The sequence below is a fragment of the Quercus lobata genome, chromosome 2 (assembly GCF_001633185.2).
Source record: "Quercus lobata isolate SW786 chromosome 2, ValleyOak3.0 Primary Assembly, whole genome shotgun sequence".
NCBI lineage: Eukaryota > Viridiplantae > Streptophyta > Magnoliopsida > Fagales > Fagaceae > Quercus > Quercus lobata.
Window position 1 is genome coordinate 57,242,093 of NC_044905.1, and position 25,510 is coordinate 57,267,602.

Here is a 25,510-nt window from a genome sequence, read left to right on the forward strand (position 1 = left end):
TGAGAATTAAAACGCTTTGGACTTTTGGTGCAACTTCTAGACCGTTTACGTACGGTCCAATTCTTGTGGTGAAGATTGAAACAGAGCAACTGTCCAAGTTATTATTATTTAAATATTTGTCTGTTTTTGAGTAGCAATTCGACAGTTTCATTGACTATAACAAGATTTGTGCCCACACAAGTAGTAATAAAGTTAGCATCGATTGTGATTGATCACTTTTTTTGGTAAGCGTGATTGATATTAGCTAATGTGGTCTTTTTAGGCAATATCTACTTGTATTTGTGAAGGGAAATTAAAGATTCAGTTTGTGGGACTACGAGGATCCGAGAAAGTGATTCAGCAAAAAAAAAAAAAAAGGATCCAAGAACGTGAATAGGTGGGCCAGGGACATTGTTATGAGTGCAGATCTTGGAAGATACTAACGGTGAATTTTTGGGTAGATATGAGCAACCTTTTGCAGGCATAGGAAGATTATACTGCCCGAGGACCTGAGGAACACAGCATCTTCTCGGGAGCCGGGAACAAACAATGAGGGCCGTAGACCGAGTCTAAGAGGGAAAGTTTGTTGTCAAGCTAAGGGGGGTAGACAGAGAACGCATCTATTACATCCATGTTCAATATTTTAAATCTACTTAGCTGGTTGCATCGATAAGAAAGTGACTCGTGAACAGTATCAATATGGCTCGTGACTTAATGTAGAAATCTTCTAATATGGCTTTGATGAGATAAATATCAACAAATTTGAACCTTAGCCTTCTAGATGTAGGGCCAAGATATAACTTGGATGACTATATAAGACAAAGAGAGTCGTGGAGAAGGGGATTCACTTCAGCAGCATTGAAAACAAATTGTAATCATTACCTCGGAGCAAGCTTGAGGAGCTTAATACAAATCTCTTGAGACTATTACTTATCCATCAATCTATATTTGCATTTTAAACTAATTCTACCAACTCCAAATTAGTTCTTTTCATCAAATTAAGGCTATTCAAGCTTGATTAAGCATCCTACTTCTATAAATTAATTGTGTGAGCAAAAGCATCAAGTTTTGATATAAAATCAACCTGTCTCATTATCTACTCGCTACACAGTCAATCTGTGCTCCAAAAATAGAAAATATATATAGTTTTGAAAGTAGTAGTCCCACATTGAGAATTCTATAAACTTCTTCTATAATGGGTCGGACTCCACATCTCCTTACCAATTCTATTTTCAATGTGGGATTACCACTTTTAACATAATTAGTGCACTTCCTTATTCTTCTCGTTGATGTGAGATTCCAAAACAAATGAGGAATTCTATAATCTTCTTCTATCATGGGTTGGACTCAACAAATCTCCACTTTAGTCTATGGTTTGTCTTCACTAATACCCTTTAGGTACTACCTTTGCGCCCACTTTGTGGGTAAGGGTGCTCACCCCATTCTCAACAAGCCATACTATTAATTGAGTTTGAACCTCTCACTTGCACTTGTCTTCACAACCATTCTCGTACTTAGCATCAAAAACATGTCAATCACATTATCCACATATCTTACCTTTTTTATATCTATCTCTACAAAATAAATGAGGAATTCTCTAACTTTCTCCTATCATGGGTTGGAATCAACAAAGCTCCACCTTAGCATATGGTTTGTCTTTATTTTATATATATGTAATTTTCCTAAAATTTTACAACCTAAATTGATCTTTGTTGAGTTTTTTGGTATGTTGTACTCCCATTCATAGTTATCAAACTCAAACATGAGATTGACCCGACTAAAGAACTGGTTCATTGGTTTATTGATTCAACCAATGATTCATTAGTTGAACCATACATTAATTAATTAATATATTTTATAATTATAAAAATATGAAAATAATGTAAATTATAACTAATAAATAAATAATTTTATTGTATGAAATAAAATTTAGAAAATATCAAATACTAAACACATTATCAGTGTAAGTTATCTAATATCCAAATTATATAGTCAAAAATCTTGAAACAACATATCTCATATAATAAAATTTTTACATCAATTGTAAAAAAAAAAAAAAAAAAAAAAAAAAAAAAAAAAAAAAAAAAAAAAAAATTGTATATAATTATATATAGAGACATGTAGATTATCTATTCTAATTTATATATTAAAAATTTATTATTTTAGAGAAACACAAAAACTAATCAATTTAATTGTATAGAAAAGAAAATTCTAGAAGAATGTGAAATCATATCATAATTTATAAATAAAAAAATTTATGAACTTATAATATTCTAAAGCAAATCTCTTAAGGTTTATTTGTTTGGAGGGATGGAAAGTGGCCGGGAGGATAAAAAATGGGGATAGAATAAATAGGTAGAGGGATATAAGAGATTTTAATTAGATTTCCTCGTATTGTTTGGTTGGAGAGTGAAAAAGTGGAAGGATAAAAAACTCATTTGTTTAGTTGAGAAGAAAAATGAGAAGATAAAAAATGTAGTTGTAGGGATGAAGGGCCCAGAAGTGTATATTGAGCCGTCGGCCTTGTCTGAGGACATTTAGCAGTTTGAGGATAGGTAGGCTTTAACGGAAAGGTACCAATCAGTGAGTTATGGAAGGATTTTGGCCGTAAAGGTTTGGTGAGGTTGTTCGAGGAGAAATGCCTCCTCGGCTAAGCAGAGCAAAGGTTAGAAGGTTTGGTTTGCCATCAGAAGCTACGCTCTGGATGATTCTACTGGTAAGGATAAACATCAGGAGAGAATAGGACAAAGGGAAGCTAAGAAATATCTAAGAGAAAGTTGCTATCATCACATTAAAAACTCTACAACTAACTCTCTAGCTACATTAATGTGGAGGTGATACCTGAACAGTGATATTCAGCCTTATAGTTATTCCCAAAAACTTCAGGAAGGTGTTGATGGGACAAGAATAAAAGCTAACAACTTGATCTACACGTGGAAGGTTGAGATGAAGTAAAGAGGGTAATATAAAGAAGAAAGACCCCAATTACGGAGGGCATCTGATATTCTGGAGAAAGAAAAAGACTGTAGTGCTAAGAACTGTAATTATAATCAAGTCTAAGAGAAATATATTCAAGAACTACTCTTCCCGTACTTTGCCGAGGAAGGATTTCTTTGCATAAAGCTTGTTTTTCTTTGTTTCATTTCCATCTTTAATCCATTGTGAATGTTATCCAATTCATTGAAACTTAGTTTTCAGCCCACTCTCTACAAATTCTTTGTATTGGATTCTTTGGGCCTTAATCCTTTTACGTTTTAGGCCAAGGATCCAAAAACAACACTTACAGTAGTTTATACAAATTAATTCTAATGCTCTTAGTACATAAAATAAGAAATAATTTCTTTTATTTTACCATTTAATGTGAAAGCCACTATTTTTTTTTTTTTAATGACAATTAGAGGTGAAAGCCAGCCACCATTTGTTTTTTTTTTTTTTTAATCTCACTATTTGATTAAAAGAAAGAAAACACGTTGGAACAAAAAAAAAAAAAAAAAAAAACCATTGCTTCATTCAATAAAACACATATTGAAAAAAAGATTAAGAACAAGGGGCAGATTTGGTAAGTTCTCATTTGCTCATCTCCTTTTCTTCTTCTTTCCTTTAATCACCCCAAATTAGGAAGACAAGATTTTGGTGAGCCTAGGGAGAAAATACCTGAGCCCTACCAAGATCTCTCCAATTTTCCACCCCAATTAAATAACCTAAAAATACCATTTTCTCTCTTTTATTTTTTATCCTCCTTATTTTTCCCCAACCAAGTGTACCCTTAGCACTAGAATAATACACCTTTGCTCTAGTACTTAAATAAGTAGTAGTATAAGTGCATTAGTATTGGGGCGGGTAAAACTCTAAGAGATTAAATTCAATAAGGATGTGGTGTAAAGCCCAATTTTTACCCCTCCAATCCCAACATGCCATATCATTATATCACATATTAAAGAATAGGCACAACTTCACTCAATCAATTCTAACACCCATTTGAAAATCCAACTGTGATTTATTGAGATGTTATTATGTGTTGTAGGATTTATTGAATTTTAAGTAAAAAACTGATGTGTCAATCTCTTATTAGATGATGTAAAATATAGGCTTTACATTACATCCTTATTGAATTAAGACTCAAACTCTAAATATGTTACTTTACACACACAAACATCAAAATCCAACCAACACCCAAATGGGTATTCTTAAACATTTTTACAACCTAATTACAGTAACATCTTAAATTTAGAAGTTATTGTAGGATTTCTTACTTTTTTAATTAATTTTCTCTCTCTCCTCACACACTTTCTCTTAGGCTTCATTTGGGAGTCTATAAGGGAATGGAATGAAATGATCTATATTTTCTCAATGGAAAAGAAAGGAATGGAGTGGAGTGGAATTAAGTAACTTTGTTTGGATGTTTTAAAATAAAGGAATGAAAATAAATGAAATGTAAGTAATCTTGTTTGAGAATAATATAGAGGGAAAGGAATGTAACAATTTTATGACAATATTATTATCAGACTCCTATTTTAAAATAAAGGGTTAAATATATATGGGTGTTTTGGGAGTTTTAGTAAAAAATTCGTTAAATCTAATTTCATTTCTTCCAATTCCTCTCAATTTCAAGAGCAAGGGTGGGGAATGAAAATTTGAGATTTTAAGGGATATAGAAAAGAATGAGTGTTCCCTTCTACTCATTCCGTTCCCTTCTACTCATTCCGTTCCCTTCCAATTAAACTCCAAATAAGGAAATGAACTTTACATTTCCTCCATTAAAACTCCCAAACAAGAGAAGGGAAAAATATTATAAAATTATTCTTTTTATTCATTTCCATTTTATTCCATTCCCCCCTCCCAAACAAGAGCTTAGTCCCTCAAGTATTTACTTCTCTCTCATCTCTTTGCCTCTCTCTTATTCACTCTCTTGTCCCTTTCTTTCCCTCTAACTTTCATACTCTCTCAGACATCTCTCTTTGACCTTATCAGATCCATTAGGAGTGGGTTTCATTTGAGGCAGAGAGTGGGGATTGTTGGCTAAATCTATGGCTGGGTTTTATTCGCCAAAATCTGTTGGGAGTGGATTTCATTTTAAATCTATATAAGCAAAATCTATAAAAGATTCTAAACCTTCTTTTAGAATATTAGTAAATCAATTTTGTTTTTAAAAAGCAAAATATATAATTCTATATATAATCATAATAATAAATTTACATTAACAACTATTATAATTATCACAATTTATATTTGGAAAAAAAACATAATATTAAATTTGTCCATACGTTGCATGAATTATTGAATATTATTTTTATAATTGTCAAGGTGATAAGTTGTGTATACTAGATGATAAAGTGATATCAGTGATTGACTTAAATAATAACCCATAAAAGTATTTTATTTTTTTTAAAACTTTTGTGTTGTATTTATATATATACTTTAGTCGGTTAGACATTAGACTATTATGTGTCAGTATCCTTTAACTTTTACTAAAATGAGAATTTTTTTTTTTAGTTCATAAAAAAAAATTTTGAGTTTTTTTTTTTTTTTTTTTTTTTTTTTTGAATTATGAAATGGGACTACTAATTTCTAAGAGCATTCTCATCAAAGGTATTAAAAATTTTAGCATTTAGCATCTAAAAAACCAACTTTATAACATATAACACATCTCTTTACAATATACCATACATCAAAACTTCTATTTTTTTTTTAACACTTCATTTAAATATTCTTTCTTTATTATTTTTTATTCATTTTTTATTCTTCCTCTCTCTCCCTATCTCTCTCTCCTCTATCTCTCTCGTTCTTAACCCAACTATTCTCAGCACTACCAGCCACCACAATACCAACAGTCACCACAAAACCCACCACCCACCAAAAACCCACCACCCATACCACAACCACCACAAACCTACCACCCATGCCACAACTAAAAACAACAACAACAAAAAACCTCCACCATCACCACCACGCCAAATCCACCCGCAACCACAAACCGTAGAAAAAAGAAGAAGAAAGAAACCTCCACCATCGCCACCTCCAACCAGATCCACCCGTAACCACAAACAACAATAGGAAAAAAAAATCAAGACCATTAAAAACACTGCATCGTGACCTAGGAACCAAAACCACAACCATCGGACCGTCAGATCCAGGACTGATGACCATCGGACACCGACCCACTTCCATCGGACCATCAGACCATGACCCACAACCATCGAACCATGAACCACAACCTAAAATCAAAACCACGACCATCGGACCCACGACCCCTGACCATCAGACCATAACCCACGATGGACCATAATCATTAGACCACAACCATCGGCGAACCACAACCATTGATGGATTACAATCACCAGACCACAACCATCACCGAACCACCAAGAACAAACAAAGGCACAGGAGAGAAGAGAGAAAAGAGAAGTGAGAAAAAAGAGACGTTGGTGAGAACAAAAAAAATAATTTTTTTGTTTACAATCCAGCTATAGTGAGCTGTTATCAATAACAGCTCACTATAATTGAATGCTAACAGACCAATGTCACCAAACATAAATTTTTATGTTCTGTTCTGTCCTCTCTCCTTTTTATATTATTTATTTATTTTTGATGATGTTCAAATCAGTTGGTCTATTGTCCAAGTTTGTAGTCTTTTGCAACAAGGTGAAAAGTAATGAACTTGCAAAAAAAATAGAAACACCTTCAAAGAGCACCGGTGTGGTGCCAGCCTATGACCCTCCAAAGGTCAAGACAGAAACTAGTAATGAACTTTTTAGAGAGGAGTTTTTGAATAGTATTTTTTGCATACATAGAAATTGGAATGTCATGGTGTTTATATAGGGGTTTGCGGATGATCATCGTAGCTGAATTGTAGATACATGAGGTTATCCTTTAGATAACATGTAGGAGTTAGGAACTATCTCATAGTTGATCCGTATGGAGTGAGAAGTTATCTCATTGCTGGCAGTCGCGTAAATCTAGGAGAACCTTAGGTGACGCTGGCGTCGTAACACGAGTTTGATATGCTCAGTCTTGCTCATTAGCTTTTGGTCATGATCTATGCCTATGCCAGTTGTTTCTATTCTTCTACTTTCTAATAGGTAGGTATTTTTTCAGAATACCAACTCATTTGGGAAGGTTAGTGCATTTTGAAAGAGTAGCTATGGAGTTAGTCAAAAGATTCCCCATCACTTTTAATATAGTTATTTCTTTTTGTGATGTTTTATGATCGATACAAATACTACCCCTAAATTCAAAGTGAAAAATAACAAGTGATTTATTGCAATTTTTATCTTATAAGAGAAAGCAACATAGAATCACATCTTCTTCTTCTTTTTCTCTCTCTTAGAATGGGAGTCACAACTGATGAAATAGGTAATACACACACACACACACACACACACACACACACACGAAAGTGTAAGTTTAGACAATATTATACTATTTAATACTTTTAATTGGATATGAATTTTGAAAAATAGAGATTAGATCATATTGGGATGAAATGCGTTTTTTTTTTACCAAAAACGATAAGTTGCGAGTTGGCGTTCAAGAATAAGCATGTCCAAACAAAATTAGTGATATCGCTAACTTTCAAAACCTTACAAAATTAGGATTTTTGTGTATCGGGTGCGATGTATTTTTTTTAAATAAAAAAATCACATGGTTGAATTATATTTTTTTCCTTAAGAGAGAGAGAGAGAGAGAGAGAGAGAGAGAGAGAGAGAGAGAGAGAGAGTCACCGCAGTCCTCTGCAGTACATGGTTGTGGTTGCAACTTGCAATACAGGCAGCTGAAGGTCCTTGGTTGTCTAAGTTTTCCTATAGATGTCTATCATTAGGAACATAATTAATAATTGAGGAACAGAATTAATAGTTCAAGAATAAGCATGTCCAAACAAAATTAGTGATATGGCTAACTTTCAAAACCTTACAAAATTAGGATTTTTGTGTATCAGGTGCGATGTTTTTTTTTTTTTTTTTTTTTTAAATAAAAATTACATGATTGAATTATATTTTTTCCTTATAAGAGAGAGAGAGTATCATGAACGTATGGTCTCAAATCTCCACAACAAAGTCACCGAGTCCTCTGTAGTACATGGTTGTGGTTGCAACTTGCAATAAAGGCAGCCGATGGTCCTTGGTTGTCTAAGTTTTCCTATAGACGTCTATCATTAGTAACAGAATTAATAGTTGAGGTACAGACTTAGAGCAACCGCATCAGCAATTGCAAAATCTTGCATAATACAAAAAGTGCATCATTTTGCACATTTTAACCCAAAAAATTCCCACATCAGTCAATATAAAAGTGTGTAAATATGCACCATTGCTATAGTAACCATGCATATATACACGGTTACTGTAGCTCTTCCATTTAATATTTTAGTATTTGTTTCTCTCTCCTCTTTGTACCTCTGACTCACCTCACTCTCTTTTTCTCATTTCCTCTCTCACCTCACTCTCACCGATCAAATCTCTCATTTCATCAAATCAACTCTCTCGTCGACCCAAGCCCTATCGCCGATTTGTTGGTTGCTAGGTTGTTTGTTTGTTTGTTTGTTTTTTTTTTTTTTTTTCCTAGTTTTTTGTTTGATTGTAAGTGTGGGTCGGTGGGTCTTTGGGTTGATCGGCTTGTTCTTTGGGTTGTGTGGAATCCGATTGGTTGCTGGTGTCAATCTTGTTGCACAGTGGAAGGCCGGAGGCGTCGATCTTGTTGCTTAGGGCAAGGCGTTGATCTTGATAAGTGGGTTTTGCTTAGGGTGAGGCATCGATCTTGCTCAAGGTGAGGCTTCGATCTCTCAGATCAACTCTCTCATTTCATATGGCTGGGTAGAATGACAGTGTGTGGGTTGTGTTGGGTCTGTGAGAGAGATGAGTGTTAAAGAAATGAATATTTTATTGAATAAATGTGTAGAATAGACAAACTGATGTGGATGTTTTGTAAAAGTGGGTATGTAAAATAGAAAAAGTAGGTTTTTTCTTGCAAAATAAATGAAAATTTTGCATTAACTGATGCTGTTGCTCTTAATAGTAACCTTAAATTAAGAAGATATAAATAAGAAATAAAAACTAAGCATTAGGAACTGACGCCATAAATTGAAATATTAAGTTGATAGATTTTTCTTCTTGAAAAAACAGTTGATACATTAACAAACAAGAACTAATTAATATATGTACTTAAAAAAAGAAGTTAAAATAACTTTTTTTTTTTTTTTTTGGATGAACTTTAAAATAACAATTTCAGGCTTACAGCAAGTTTTAAGAGTATAAATTAAACGGATTCCAATTTGAGAGTACACCATAAATAACAAGTTTTAATAGTTGAGGTACAGAATTAATAGTAACCTTAAATTAAGAAGATATAAATAAGAAATAAAAACTAACCATTAGGAAGAAATTATATATAATGTTTAACCTGAGTTTCCAACCCCATCGCATGTGGCACCACAACAACCCCCTACACACCTCGTGGCGAAGCCTGGAACACATATGAAAGTTGTGAATATCGGGGACGCACGTCAACCTTAATAGATTTTTAAATATAGGAACTCTGCTAACTGTGATGTCTACAGCAGTATAGATATAAAAGGATACAGAACTGACCAGCTGATTCAAGCGCATGCCAGAAAAAGAAAAGTGTAACCCACGTGAACTTAATTACTTCGCTTTTTACTAAGAGAAGACTGCCACTTTACAACGTGCCTTTTATACCTCCATTTTGGAGGAAATGTTAAACATGGAAGGCTCTTTCGGTGTGAGAAAAGGTGCATGGACTGGGGAGGAAGATATTCGACTTAAGCAATGCATTGAGAAGTACGGTGAAGGAAAATGGCACCTGGTTCCTGTCAGTGCAGGTATTATTCTAGAATATAGAGTGAGTGAGATTGATTTCTCTTTTTTCTTTGGTAAACCAAGTTCCTTTTGTTTATGTCTCTTCTGTCTTTTTCTCTAGCTCATGAGAAAATCCATGAACACAATTTCTGTTACAATCTTGATGTGGTTTATTGTGGTGGTTTACGTAAAAATGATAAAAGTAGCGACTCATAATATGGCACATCAGAATTGTTGCGAAGCTTCTTATTTTTTTAGTAAATTTGTTTCATGCATTTTGCAGGCTTAAATAGATGTAGGAAAAGCTGCAGACTGAGGTGGTTGAACTACCTGAAGCCAAGTATCAAGAGAGGAAACTTCGCTGCAGACGAAGTTGATCTTATGCTCAGGCTCCATAAGCTGCTAGGTAACAGGCAAGTCTCGCTAGCAAATAGTAGTAACTCCAAACGCAAAATGTCATTAGTAAGAGCAATCGCATAGAAATATTATCCTATTTTATTTTACCATCTAAAAAAAACTACTTTATTAATTATACAGTACCATTTTATAACACATTTAACATTTCAAAACTTTAACTTTTTTTCCATTTTATTTAAATATTCTTTTTATACTTCTTTTTTTTTTTTACCTTTTCCTCTCTTTCTCCCTCAACCTCTAGCACCGGCCACAACAGATAAAACCAAAACAGTTCATCACACAGTTACCCCCATAACCACCATGCCGCCACCAACACACAATGACCCCCGCATATCCCAGCACCACCCACTGGACCATCAAACCAAAACCAAAACCACACACACAGCACACCAACGAACCAAAACCAAAACCAATATTTCACACCGACAAAGCCACACACACATAGCACACATCACAGCACGATCTTCGATCTCCGTCGATCCAAACACACGCCACCACGATCTCTACCAATCCAAACCCATGCACACATCACAACACACACCCAGCTCCAGTCACGCCCAAATCAAACCAGAAACCACACCCAACAAATACCAAATCAAAACAATCACTTACCCAAACCACAACTTACCGATTTTTTTTCCGTTTCACTCAATGGAGATATCTCACAATCCACACTGATCTAAGCTCCATGCCAATCTAAGAGTGAGGACCGTTTGGTTCTCCAAAAAAAAAAAAAAAATCTAAGCTCCAATCTGAGAATGAGGAAGGATAGAGAGATTGAGACAGAGAGGGTGGGAAGAGAGTGATGGAGGGAGGCTAAGATGAGATGAGATGAGAGGGAAGTGAGAGACAGAGAAAGACAGAGAGAGATAAAGAGAGAAAACTAGGAATAAAATATTAATATTACTTTTAACACAGTACTATAGTATCATCATATATACTGTAGCACTATGCCAAAAAAAATTATAATTTTTCATGTTTTCACTTCCGGATGTTGAGATAAATTGAACTTTAATGCTAAAATATGTTTACATTTGGCATTTGGCAGCCTGGATATGAATACTCTTTAAGAAAACTATAGCTTACTGAAGATACAAGAACCATTAAAGAACCAAAGATTAATTCATTTATAATTTGGGTGAAAACTAGGACAACTAATTCCAAGCTCTCTCTGTCTTTGAAGTTTTCTTTAGAGCTCTTTGTTAGAGGAGAAGGAAGCGAAAAGATGTCATCATAACCATGCGGACAACAACTATAATTATTAATGGTGATGCTTTAAAAAAAAAAAAAAAAAATTTATTCCCTCCGCCCCACTTTATTTGTCCTGTTTAAAAAGTCAAACTTTTTAAGAAAATATCATTTATTATCTTGTTTACCTTTTAAAAATTGTATAAGTTTCCAAAACTACCCTTAAATAAATTTATCAAAAAATTGAATTTGCTGGTTTTCTTTTCAAATAGTTTTGAAAATAAAATAGGGGTATAATAGGAACATTAGCAAATTAATGACTTTTATTTTTAGAAACAGGACAATATTTTGGGACATCCTAAAATGAAATAGAGGACAAACAAAGTAGAATGGAGGTAGTACACTAGAAGAGGGGGATTTAAATTTTGGATTTCTCTAGGTGGTGATGATGTCTGTTACATTTAAATTAATGGTAATGTTTTTTCTTAGCGTAGAGATTGGGGACGGAGCCAAATATTGGACCAAGGGGTCTTGGAACTCCTATGGTTTAGGAAAAAAAATTACTCCATTTTTTCCACTTTTTTTGTCCTATTTGAAAAGTCAAATTTTTTAAGGGAACATCATTTATTGTCTTGTCTACCTTTTAAAAATGTATAAGTTTCCAAAACTACTCTTAAAAAAATTTATCAAAAAATTGAATTAGTAAATTAATAGGGGTATAATAAGAACATTAGTAAATTAATGACTTTTATTTTTAGAAACAAGACAATATTTTGGGACATCTCAAAATGAAATAGAGAACAAAAAAAGTGGAACGGAGAGAGTATATATTTAAGGTTGATTTAGAATTTGACCCTTAAAAAATTAAATTGGGCCCCTTGAAGTATAAAATAGTCCAAATAACCACAAAAGTTGACTCAAAACGATAACAAAATAGGCCGAAGACTACCGTAGGGGTCATGTTATTTTGCCATTTGATCTTGACGAATTCCCTTGCAATAAATAAGTAAGTAAATTTCTCTCGCCATACATGAATATTTTTTTTTAATTAATAGTCCTATGGGTTCCTTGACATTTATCATTATATAGCTAAAACGGCTAATCTTCGAACAATCTGGTATCCTTCCTAATCCTCATGTCCTAAAACATTAGGACAGAATGGTCAAGTCAAAAACACATTTTAGATATCGTTACAACTCTCACCCTGTCTACATCACTTCCTACAATTTTTTGAAGGCGGGTTGATACACGATGATGTTCACACAATGAATAGATTACCTTCTCTAATTAATCATAAACACGAGCAATGAAAAAGGAGTTCAGTGCACTTGGAAAGACTCATACATATTGTTTGGTTGATGTAGATCTAGGGAAATCTGCTATTGGACGTCAATAGGCATAAAAATAAAAAAATAAAAAAATAAAAATCAAGATTCATTTTGATAGTTTTTTTTTTTTTTTTTTTTTTTTGAGCCATATATTCTAGTTAAATGGTTCATATAGAAAAAATGGGATTATGAAGAGACATTTGTTCTTGTTTCTTATCTCCTCTGTGTGCTCACACTAATCGAAGAATATGATTCTTAACAGAATAAAAAATAATTGATAGGTCAAGAATGTATTGATCTCTTGTAATAAACTAACCAATTAATTAGTCTAGTTAATCAATTAATTCAATTAACATGTAATACGCGTGGTAGCACAAACAAATCATCAACTAGGTTAATATGCAGTGGAAAATAAAGTTGAGATGGTGATTTGTTTACAAATTGGGAAAACCTCTAAAGCAAAATCCAACCAGATGAATTTAAGGTTACCACTCCCGAGAATCCACTATTATTATAACAAGCGGTTACAAGTAAAAGAATCCAAGTACATTATACTTTGAACCCATACCCCAATACCCAATGGGAATTATTTTGTAGTGACATTCTCTTATTTTCAATGCACGGCTTCCAGTATGTGACTAACGAATTGCTACACGGATCCAAGTATGTAACTAACCACCAACTTGAGAATGATGTTGGCTGTGAAGTTCTTCAGTTCATCGACACGATGAAGATCACAAAACTCCTTTATTACAAAACTTTACGGCATACAAACGCAGCAGCTTCTTCAAGAGAAAGATGAACTAGGGCATATATCTCCGATCACAATATGCTTGTGAAAAACTTTTGCATTAAATTGCATCCGCTGTGACGGCTCTTAAAATAATCCTTATATATGTTTAAGGTTGTGAGAAAAGAAAACCTAAACAAATATACACGGATTGGTGTGAAATCAGATTTGAAAAACTGATTTTCGTAAATCTCGATAGATAGATTATCTATCGAGTAGTTGTTGAGCATTGGGTTAAACAAGCCTTTTAAACTTCGATAAATGCTATCTGTTAAGTTTTAAAATCTAGCATTTCTTCACTTGTTTCTTGGACAGATTTGAATGGCTTTAACACTTAGACTTGAACTCTTGTTCCTTGAAATATCAAACACATCCTAGATCTACCCAATTAGAAGTAAAGTGTGTTTTGTCATAGGATTAGCCAATTCTAAATGACATATGTTTCTAAAATGATTCACATATGTCCTAACAATCTTCCTCTTTGGCAATCCGTGACAAAACCATAACAAATGAACATATGAAAGAAGTCATAAATCACTCAACTCATAGTCACTTATTGAATACAATAAAATCTAATCCTAACACAAACTCTTGAAAAAATTTGCAAGAAGAGATTTCATGGCAAGAAAGACTTTGACAACCTGTATTTCTAAAACACTTTAAACAAAACTCATCACGGCATCTTAGTATGAAGCAAAAATGTCAAAAATTGTATACAATAAATAAGAAGCATGCACATAAAGAGAGAAAAGAAATAACACATGAAGAGATAGGTGAAAGAATGTAATAACAACCTCAATATATATATATATATATATATATATATATATTTATATCAAAATGAATACAAGGTTTGCCATCACAAAGTAAGAATAATGTATCTAAAAAGTAAAGAAAAGAAAAGATACAAAAAGTCCTCACTACATCCCTCAAAAGGAAAACACTTCCCCTAACAAAAGTATCTTCTATACTAACTCTTCCCCTAAGAATATGACTTCTCTCATACCCAAAACTACTCCTCCTTTTTGTCACAAATGACAAAGGGCAAGTAACTTAAGCAGTCATCTCGTCGTCACCGAAAGAGCTAGCATCCTCATCCTTATCATCATCATCATCGTTGGAGTCACCATCATCATCCTTGTCCTCAGATACCTCTGGAGAAGGAGAGGGAGATGCCACGAAGCCACCAAGGCGAGCCTGCCATTGTGTAATACGACCGACACGGGAGTTCACCTGATACAACTCATCACTAAGTGTGTCAAGGTGAGCATCCATGTGCTGAAACTGCGCCATGACCGCCTCGAGGATCACACCACCCATAAAATAAGGAGCGGATGTGGATGGAGCGAAAGAAGTATGAGGAGTCGTCGTCTCAGTTGGTGGCCACTTCAGTCGAAGCTAGGCCTCGCTCCGATGAACAGTCGCTGCATCTATGGTACACATGACAGAGAAGTGTGTAGACTCAGGATATGAGACAGACGTATGGTGGAGAATCTACGTGATAGCCGAACGAAAAATTAGCTTAGCACGAGTCGCCATATTCTTCTAGACATCTATAAGGGAGAGCATGAAGTAAGAGGGAAAGTCAATAGCGAGTCCCTCAAGTAGGGATAACAAATGTCGAGCACGAGGTTCAGTAATGGATTTGTAGTGAGACAAAGGATGGAGAACAAATGTCATCACCATGTTAAGGAACCTTGAACCTTTTGCAAAGTCCGAGCAAGGGGTGTTTTGATGGTCACCCCAAGATGAAGGTGTCTCACAGAAGAGAGACCAGAGTTCGTCTTTAGATACAGTCCTAAGACGATCACAGTCGGGGTAGTCAGGATGCGCTACCCTCGATACATGTAGCACCTTAGACATAAGATCCAGAGTGACTACAATGCGCATACCCTAACGCAAATGAAGAAATGAGGTACAGAATAATCAAATTCGTGCATGTTGGAGTAAAAGTCCCGTATGATTATGGAGGGACAAGTAACCGGGGTGCCACAAAGTGACTCCCAACCCCTATTATAGATGATAGTGGGAACGACAGTATTGGAAAAATCCGATAGGATGACTTGGCGTTCCGAATGAATGCCTCATCGAGAAAAGGTCTCCGAGAAGTACAAGCCTTCTCATCATGGAACTGAACGTGAGAGGGGGTAGAATCAGAAGTAGATGCCCTGGAAAGAAGAGGGTTCCGGGACGGAGCAGACTTACGTTTAGGTGCCATAAAGCAACTAACTGAGAGAGAGAGAGAGAGAGAGAGAGAGAGAGAGAGAGAGAGAGAGAGAGAGAAACAGAAAAGTACTAACATAGATCAATATCAAGAAGACAGAGAAAAAAAATGGAACGTATGCATTAAAAATGCATGAACATGTGACATGCAAAAATAAAAATATCATGGGCTCAGTCCAATCCAATCCTACCAACACTCATGATTTCAACATAGTAAACACACATCTAAAATGCATGATTCATTGTTAAAATGCAAATGTGATATAATGCACGAACATTTAAGATCATTTAAACAAAACCCAACCCAAAAATTTTGTAAAAACCTTATCAATTTTGAAAAACCCTAAAATTTATCAAAAAACCCAAAAGTTAGGTCAAAAGGATGAAATGCATGATTAAATGTGAGAAAGAAGATCATACCAAAGTAAGAAATCACCCTTGAGGCCAAAGATTGAGTGGGGAAGAGATTTAGAGTGAAAGAAGGGTGTTTGGGGCAGTAAAGAGTCAAAAACAATCGAGAGAGATCGAGAAAAATGAGAGAAAATTGAGATAAGGCTATATATAGGAAATCACAATTCTCGATGGATCGAGAGGTGTCGAGATTTAAATCTCACCAGATGTAGCTATTGAGGAGCTATTGAGCGGTGTCCACAGCAAAGTGACCTCGATGGATCGAGAAGCTATCGAGCATATAGAAACTTCCTCAATGGATCAAGAAGTTGTCGAGAAGCTATCGAGACAAATTCTCAAAAACTTCGATGGATCAAAATTGCGATAACAGCTGTCGAGAAAGGAAGATCAAGAGGCTCAATAGATAGCCTAACTGTCGAGAGGTATCGAGAAGCTATCGAGATTGCTCAAAAATAGTATTTCAAAGAAGAGAAAAATATAGATATAAATGAAATTAAGCATGCTACTCAACCAAAGATCCAAACAACATTTTAAGCTCTCAAAAATAAGAAAATGTTAAGCATTTAGATTCAAAACACACACACATACTAAACGAGTCTAACCAGTTTTATATTTCAAAAACAAATCATGACAGTTTAGTGAGCATACATTAACACATGTATTCTTTGTGATGGCTAAATCACATTATACCTGCACATGTATCAAGAGTAGCAAAGAATATTGCGTGTTGTGTATGAAAAATATCGCAAGATTGCATGAGTGTCTACATGTTATGACAATTTGAGATATGAGAAAATTACTTTAACTCACACACAATCATAACTGCTTGATGGTGACTATCACCTACGAGGTACATCCTATAACTCACACATCTCCTAGAAGACACGCCTACAATCATATACAAAACATTTTGATTCTATTTGCTTTTTATTTTTCTTTGCATATTTTCTTTTGTTAAGCATATCTTGCATGGGCATATAAGAGAGGTAAAAAATACCCAATTATGTTAAGTTTTTAATATTACACTTTTGCTATGCCAAAGCATACAAATGTCATTTCATGATTGGCGAGCAACAATGGTGAGATGGTTATTTATGCCTTTATCTTAGGATTTTCTAGTCATTCCTGTCAAAAAGAGTGATACGAGTGTTAAGTACAAGAAATTACTTAATCTTACTCATCACAAACACAAGCCATAAAGCTCACTTACTTAGTTGTACATAGAAATACTCATCTAAGTTACAAAAGATACAAAGTTTAGAAAATTTTGTTTCAATGGCCATCCAAAGTACACAAGTAACAATTTACACAAAACACACTCTTTTTGTATTTTTCTGATTTTACAATTTTTTTTTCATGAAAAAAAAAATAAATCAAAACTGAAAACAAACAAACAAAAACATGTTAAGCAAAGCAAAGCATAAAACTATATGCAAATGCATGAGGAAAGAGGAGGAGAAGAGGAGATCAATCCATGGAGATAACACCAATGTTTTGGAAAAAGAATTCAAACTATTTGCTATTAAGAGGTTTGGTGAAAAAAATCAGTCTTCTGATCATCAGTGTGAATGAACTCAAGAGTGAGAGTACCATCTTCGACAAGCTCCCGAATGAAGTGATGTCGAATCTCTATGTGTTTAGTTCAAGAATGTTGAACAGGATTCTTAGAGATGTTTATGGCACTAGTATTATCATAATAGATGGTAAGATGTTCTTGACGAATACCATAATTAAGGAGGAGTTTTTGCATCCATAGAAGTTGGGTGCAGCAGCTACCGGCAGCAATGTATTCAGTCTCTGCAGTGGATAAAGAGATGGAATTCTGCTTTTTACTCATCTAGGAGACAAGATTATTACCCACATAGAAACAACCCCCCGATGTACTCTTTCTCTCATCAGTATTCCCAGCCCAATTTGTGTCAGAATACCTAGATAAGACATCATCTGTGTCCTTGCTGTACCATACACCAAAGTCAGCAATGGTTTTGACATATTTTATGATTCTTTTCAAAGCAATCTTATGAGACTCTTTGGGATTAGCCTGATATTTAGCACACACTCCCACACTATAACTAATGTTAGGTCTAGTAGCAGTAAGATAAAGAAAACTACCTATCATGCTTCTATATAAAGATGAATCAACACATTTACCTAAAAAATCAATAGTGAGTTTAACATTTGGGCTCATAGGGGTTCGAATAGAACTAGCAGATTTCAAACCAAACTTTTTTACAAGATTTTTAGCATATTTAGATTGAGATAGGAATATACCTTACTCTTGCTGACAAATTTACAACCCAAGGAAGTAATTCAATTCTCCAATCATGCTTATCTCAAACTCGACCTACATAAGTTTGGAGAAGCTATGAGCAAGTTCATCCTTAGTCGACCTGAAGATGATATCATCAACATAGACTTGAGCAATTATCAACTCGTCGTCTTCCCTTTTGATGAAGAGAGTTTGATCAGCTTTTCTTCTTGTGAACCCATGTGACACCAAGTATTGTGTGAACCGATCATGCCAAGCTCTGGGGGCTTGCTTTAATCCATAAAGTGCTTTCTTTAGGTATAACACATGATCCGAAAAGTATGGATCAATGAATCCTTTTGGTTGAGCCACATAAACATCTTCTTTAAGGAACCCATTTAAGAAAGAAGTCTTTACATCCATTTGGTAAAGCTTGAACTTCAAGTGACATGCCAAGGCTAGGAGAATCCTGATGGACTCCATACAGGCTACTAGAGCAAATGTCTCATCATAGTCTACTCCTTCCATTTGAGAGTATCCTTAACCCATAAGATGAGCCTATTGCGGATTACATTACCCCCCTCATCAGTCTTGTTGCGGAAGATCCACTTTATGCCAATGATGTGCTCACCTTTTGGTCTAAGTACTAGAGTCCAGACATCATTCTTTTAAAACTGAAGCAGTTCATCATGCATAGCCTCAATCCAGCTTTCATCCTGAAGAGCTTCCTCAACCTTGGTGGGTTCAACCTGCAACAAATAACAAGAATATGACACAAAGTTAGCAACACATTTATCAACTGTATACTTCCTTAGTGTAAGTTCATTCATGTTTCCCACAATAACTTCAAGAAGATGATTCAACTTAATTCTGGCGGAAGGTCCTTTCTCTTCATGGGATTCAAAGTTAGGTGAGGTAAATATGTCTGTTGAACCTTCTACAATACTTGAAGTGTCAAGAGTACTTGGAGATACGGGCTCTTGATCAACAATTTCTTGAACATCTTTAGGCTCAGGAGGAAGAATTTTTTTGGAGATTTCCTCACTAATTTTCTCGAAATTGGACTATGAAGCTTCATCGATCACAACAATTACAGTTTCCATCACCTTCTTGGTTCTCTTGTTGTATACCCGATAAGCCTTGCTTGTAAAGGAGTACCCTAGAAATATTCCTTCATCATTTCGGGAGTTAAATTTTCCCACATTCTCTTAGTCCTTGAGAATGAAACAAGTACTTCCAAAGATTCTGAAATACTTAACATTTAGCTTCCTTCCCTTCCATAACTTATAGGGAGTCTTCTTGGTACCAGGTCTGAAATACACCCTGTTAACTGTATGACACATAGTGTTGACGGCTTCTCCCCACAAGTTTCTAGCCACATCCTTATTGTGCAACATGGCTCTAGCCATCTCCTAAATAACACTGTTCTTTCTTTCTACTACACCATTCTGCTGAGGAGTAATAGGAGCAAAGAACTCTTGAGATATACTTGATCTAGTGCAAAAGGACTCCAAGTAAGAGTTCTCGAATTCTTTATTGTGGTCACTTTGAATTCAATCAATCTTTAACCTCTTCTCATTTTGCAATCTTGTGCACAAGGTTTTCAATGTTCTTAGGAGCATTTGACTTGGATCTTAGGAGAATGACCCAAGTGTACCTAGTGAAGTCATCTACCACAACCATGATGTATCTCTTCCCACCAAGAGACTTAATTCTAATTGGACCCATTAGATCCAGATGTAGTACCTCCAATGGTCTAGATGTAGCGGATGTCTGAGTGCCCAGATGTTTGGCTTTCATCTATTTCCAAGCTGACACGATCCACACACGATATTGTTTACTTTACTGAGCTTTGGTATCCCCAAAACTGATTCATGCTTAGATACAATTGAAATATGTTTGTAACTAGCATGTCCCATTCTTTGGTGCCATAGATCTTCATTTGACAAATGAATGCTATTGCACACAATATCAGTATCAGGAACCAAACCATAACAATTGTCTAGAATGCAAACACCACTTATGAGTTTCTTTCCAGACTCATTCAACACATGGCATTTCCCTTTTGAGAACAGCACCATAAATTCTTAATCACATATCTAACTTATACTCAACAGGTTCATTCTTAGACCTTTTACATATAGCACATTTGCAATGTTTGGCAGTCCAGGTAGAGAGATGGTTTTCTTTCCTTTAATCTGTGATTTGCTCCAATCACCAAAAGTGACATTACCACCTTTCTTAGACTCAAAAACCTTAAAGAGAGATCGGTCTCCAATCATGTGTCTTAAGCAGCCGCTATCAAGGTACCATAAACACATGTCCATAACCTTAAATGCAGACTTCATCATAAAGCACACCTCATGCTTAGATGCCAAATCAGTAGAAATTGTGTTTTCTCTCATCTGCCATTTATGAACAAAACTTTTAACTTTCACTCTTCTCAAACGAACCCATTTTCATTCAATGACAGTCTAGTTTCTTCTTTGTCATGCTAAGATCTTTTCCAATAATCATCATGATGGATTTCAAATAACTTTTAGACTTGCATTTTCTAATACACTCAATCAAGTAGAGATTAGAAAAACAAGATGTATTTGAAAACAAAGATCTTTTCATGTGGTTTGCAGCCATGACAATAGGGGTCAATGGATCACACAACAAGGATTAACCCTAATCAGAGTATGCCTGCTCTGATACCACTTGATAGGCCAAGAATGTATTGACCCCTTGTAATAAACTAACCAATTAATTAGTCAAGTTAATTAATTAATTCAATTAACATGTAATACGCATGGTAGCACAAACAAATCACCAAGTTAATATGCAGCGGAAAATAAAGTTGACATGGTCATTTTTTTACGAATAGGAAAAATCTACTAGGCAAAACCCCACCAGGTGAATTTAAGGTCACCATTCCCGAGAATCCATTATTATCACAACAAACGATTACCAATAAAGGAATCCCAGTACCTTATACCAACCTACAGTTGAACTCTTACCCTAATACCCAACTGGATTTGTTTTGTAGTGACAATCTTTCCTTTTCAATGCATGGCTCCTAGTACGTGACTAACCAATCAATGTACGGATTCAAGTACGTGACTAACCACCAACTTGAGAATGATGTTGGTTACAAAGTTCTTCATTTCATCGACACAATGAAGATCACAAAACTCCTTAGTTACCAAACCCTACGGCATAAAAACGCAGCAGTTTCTTCAAGAGAAAGCTGAAATAAGGCATATGTCTCCACTCACAATATGCTTGTGAAAAACTTTTGCATTAAGTTGCATCCGCTGTGACGGCCCTTAAAATAATCTTTATATATGTTTAGGGTTGTGAGAAAAGAAAGCCTAAACAAATATACACGAATTGGTGTGAAATTAGATCTAAAAAACTAATTTTCGTAAATCTCGATAGATAGGTTATCTATCGAGCAGCTATCGAGCATTGGGCTAAACAAGCCTTTTAAACCTCTATAGATGCTATTTATTGAACTATCTATCGAGTTTTAAAATCCAACACTTCTTCACTTATTTCTTGGATAGATTTGCATGGTTTTAACACTTGGACTTGAACTCTTGTTTCTTGAAGTATTAAACACATCCTAGATCTACCTAATTGCAAGTAAAATGTGTTTTGTCATAGGATTAGCCAATTCTAAATGATATATGTTCCTAACATGATTCACATATGTCCTAATAATAATGCTAGAGATTTAAATTATTTTACAAACTGCTGATATGATGAGAGATTATTGATAAATGAAAAAGAGATATAAAAGGTGAGCCTACATGAAAACTAATAAAAAGTTGACCATATCAATATTTTGTAAAAATATTGTAAAATAGTTTGTGCTCGTAATATTACTCAAAAATAAAATAGTATAGAGAATAATCTATTGTACTATTTAATGAAAATATGACATGGTAAGATTCTAGTTTAAATACAGCTCTCCCTCGCTAAAAACCTAAAGTCTTTTTTTTTTTTTTTTTTGGTAAACAGCTAAAAATCTAAAGTCATTCTATAGATGCTATTTGTTGAACTATCTATCGAGTTTTAAAATCCAACACTTCTTCACTTATTTCTTGGATAGATTTGCATGGTTTTAACACTTGGACTTGAACTCTTGTTTCTTGAAGTATTAAACACATCCTAGATCTACCTAATTGCAAGTAAAATGTGTTTTGTCATAGGATTAGCCAATTCTAAATGATATATGTTCCTAACATGATTCACATATGTCCTAATAATAATGCTAGAGATTTAAATTATTTTACAAACTGCTGATATGATGAGAGATTATTGATAAATGAAAAAGAGATATAAAAGGTGAGCCTACATGAAAACTAATAAAAAGTTGACCATATCAATATTTTGTAAAAATATTGTAAAATAGTTTGTGCTCGTAATATTACTCAAAAATAAAATAGTATAGAGAATAATCTATTGTACTATTTAATGAAAATATGACATGGTAAGATTCTAGTTTAAATACAGCTCTCCCTCGCTAAAAACCTAAAGTCTTTTTTTTTTTTTTTTTTTGGTAAACAGCTAAAAATCTAAAGTCATTTGCCACTAATTTTTTCCCTTACTGTTTATGCATGATAACATGGTCTTCTTTAGTAAACAGATTACAAGTTAATCAACAATTATTTGAACTTTTTTTTTCTTTTTTCTTTTTTTGTATAGATGGTCACTTATTGCAGGTAGACTTCCGGGAAGAACAGCTAATGATGTGAAAAACTATTGGAATACACACCTCCTCAAAAAGGGAAGTTCACACATCACCAAGCTGAAAGAGAAGCCCCAAAATATGGTGAAAGTGAAACTAATAAAGCCACAACCTGGGATCTTATCCAAAAACTTAACTTGGTTAAGTGGGAAACCTGCAATTGTAGGAAGCTTTCAAAAAAAGGAAGATATCATAGACATATCTCAAACATCAATGCAATCGCAGAGTAGGATTAACTGGTGGGAAAGCTTGTCAAATTGCGGGGAACTTGATGAGAGAGCCACATGTACGCAATGTGGCAGGTTGAATGAAGTGCCCAGGGAAACCTTTTGGGCAGAGGAAATAGTACCAGAGGCAAAAGTTGTGGGGGACACTCTAGATGAGGATGTCCTGAATTATTGGGGTGACTTCTCCCTTGATATGGACCTTTGGGAGGTTCTTAATGCAGAATAGGAATAATCATATAAGGTCAAAAAAAACTTGTTTTACAATGTATCTGTGTATAAAACGGATTCAGATCTTCTAAATTTTTTAGAATACTTTACCAATAAATTTTCTTAAATCCTAACCATTCTTTTTATGATTTGAAAGTCTAGATTCTGCCATGTAAGTATTTTACTGACAATACTCTTAAAATAATATAATAATATTTATTGTTAATGGAATACTGACGTGACAAAATCTAAACTATTAAATCATTAAAAAATGGTTAAGATTTAAGGAAATCTATTTAGTGGAGTATCCTAGGAAATCTAGAGGATCTGAATCTGTATAAAACATATTACTGTGTAAAACAAATACTGCCCCTAATATAATAGTTTTTATATAGTTTTTCTTATTATTATTGATCCAGTGTTTTCCTTATTATCATTGTCCAAATTAATTGGATGTGTGGAGATTTATGAGATAAAAGGACTAGAGGTGGCGTTTATGACAGTTTAAAGTCTATCCCTATGTTTCCAATGTAAAGCTAAGGACAAACAGTTCCTGTACTGAATTCGTTCGTGATTATAATTTTTCTACACTTTCCTCTTGTTATTTATTGTGGTCTATTGGAATGACTATAGCTGTTGAGATGAGAATATGCACCAACTTCTACATATAAACTCTTGCATAGAACCTTTAGCTTATACATGGCTCCACATAGTTTTTCTTTCCTGACGAATGCTCCAAAAGTTTTATTGAATTTACACCACCATTTTGAGTTTATACGTGGCATTTCATAGCCAAATCTATGATAGTATTTAAAAAACAAAGTCGCATTAAAATCCCTCCCAATCTTATAAGGATAAAAATGGTTAAAATACATTGTTTCCCTCTATCTTCTTTCATTAGTTTTATTGCCTGACAGAGAGAAATGAGGTGACAATTTTACTAACGTGACAAATCATTTTTATTAAATAATTGCACATATACAATCATGATTTATTATGGCTTGAATCGGTTTCTTTTCTCTAGTTCAAACTCATACTCATGGCTTATTTTCACTGCCAATCAGGGGCAGAGCCAGCAATTTTGTTTGGGGGCTAAGTAGCAGTACTAATATATTTATCAAGACAACTCTCCTACACACACATATGTATACACACCAACAAAAAAAAAAGGTTTAGTATTTTCAATCAAATTTTTTTTTGATGAAGATCTTTCATAAAATAAAATTCATTTTTACCATTGTCATAGTGAAATTCTTAAAAAGTTTTACTTTCAATACAAATGATCAAATTTTATACTAAAGTAATTAAAATATATTTCAATTGAACTAATGAAATTTTAAAAAACATAACATGAATGATCCAAAACTAGGAAGAATAAGTTAGGCTCCAAACATATTTGAAGTTATTTTGCTCTAATCCATTATATATGTGGCAACTAAAGAGACATTTCATGTGTAATTTTAGTATCAAATTTTTTTAAGGAGTTAATGACTTGTTAATATCCATATAACAGTGTTGGGAAATTTAGACCACAATTGATAGAATTAACAAGTTTTAAACCCAAGTTGTTAATTAGATTTATTATGAATAAACCGTGTTAAACAAACAAACATCAATATCATGTCAATATCATGCACAATGGAAAATTAAATAAGACAATATATGATAACCTAAGAAAACCAATAAAACAAACTAGTTTCACAGTAAAAAATTGGAGGAAAACTTTCCCGAAGAGCAATCTACTATAGTAAAAAGAAGTTTCAGATCCAGTACAAAATTGTAGTCCCTAGACTCTACAATCCTCATAGATGAACTTACAGCAGAAACCTTCTACCACTTCAGAACCTTTGAACTCTTCAATATATGAATGCCACCCTTTTGCACAGATCTCAGTACGTGACTAGCCAATGATGCATGGCTCCCAGTACATGACTAACTCACCAAC

At 34.3% G+C, this 25,510-nt stretch overlaps 1 protein-coding gene across 1 annotated transcript; it reads left to right on the forward strand.

Annotated features, from left to right (window-relative positions):
- Positions 1–9,546: 9,546 nt before the first annotated feature.
- LOC115975941 (transcription factor MYB90-like) lies at positions 9,547–23,684 on the forward strand. Its single transcript, XM_031096998.1, has 3 exons — positions 9,547–9,811; positions 10,072–10,201; positions 23,089–23,684. Exons 1-3 carry the CDS (start codon positions 9,685–9,687, stop codon positions 23,582–23,584), a joined length of 753 nt encoding a protein of 250 aa, XP_030952858.1. The 5' UTR covers positions 9,547–9,684; the 3' UTR covers positions 23,585–23,684.
- Positions 23,685–25,510: the final 1,826 nt, after the last annotated feature.

Coding starts and splice junctions, on each gene's coding strand:
- LOC115975941 (XM_031096998.1), top strand. CDS start 9,685: ATGTTAAACATGGAAGGCTCTTTCGGTGTGAGAAAAGGTGCATGGACT. Junction 9,812..10,071: donor CCTGGTTCCTGTCAGTGCAG/GTATTATTCTAG, acceptor TGCATTTTGCAG/GCTTAAATAGATGTAGGAAA. Junction 10,202..23,088: donor CATAAGCTGCTAGGTAACAG/GCAAGTCTCGCT, acceptor TTTTTTGTATAG/ATGGTCACTTATTGCAGGTA.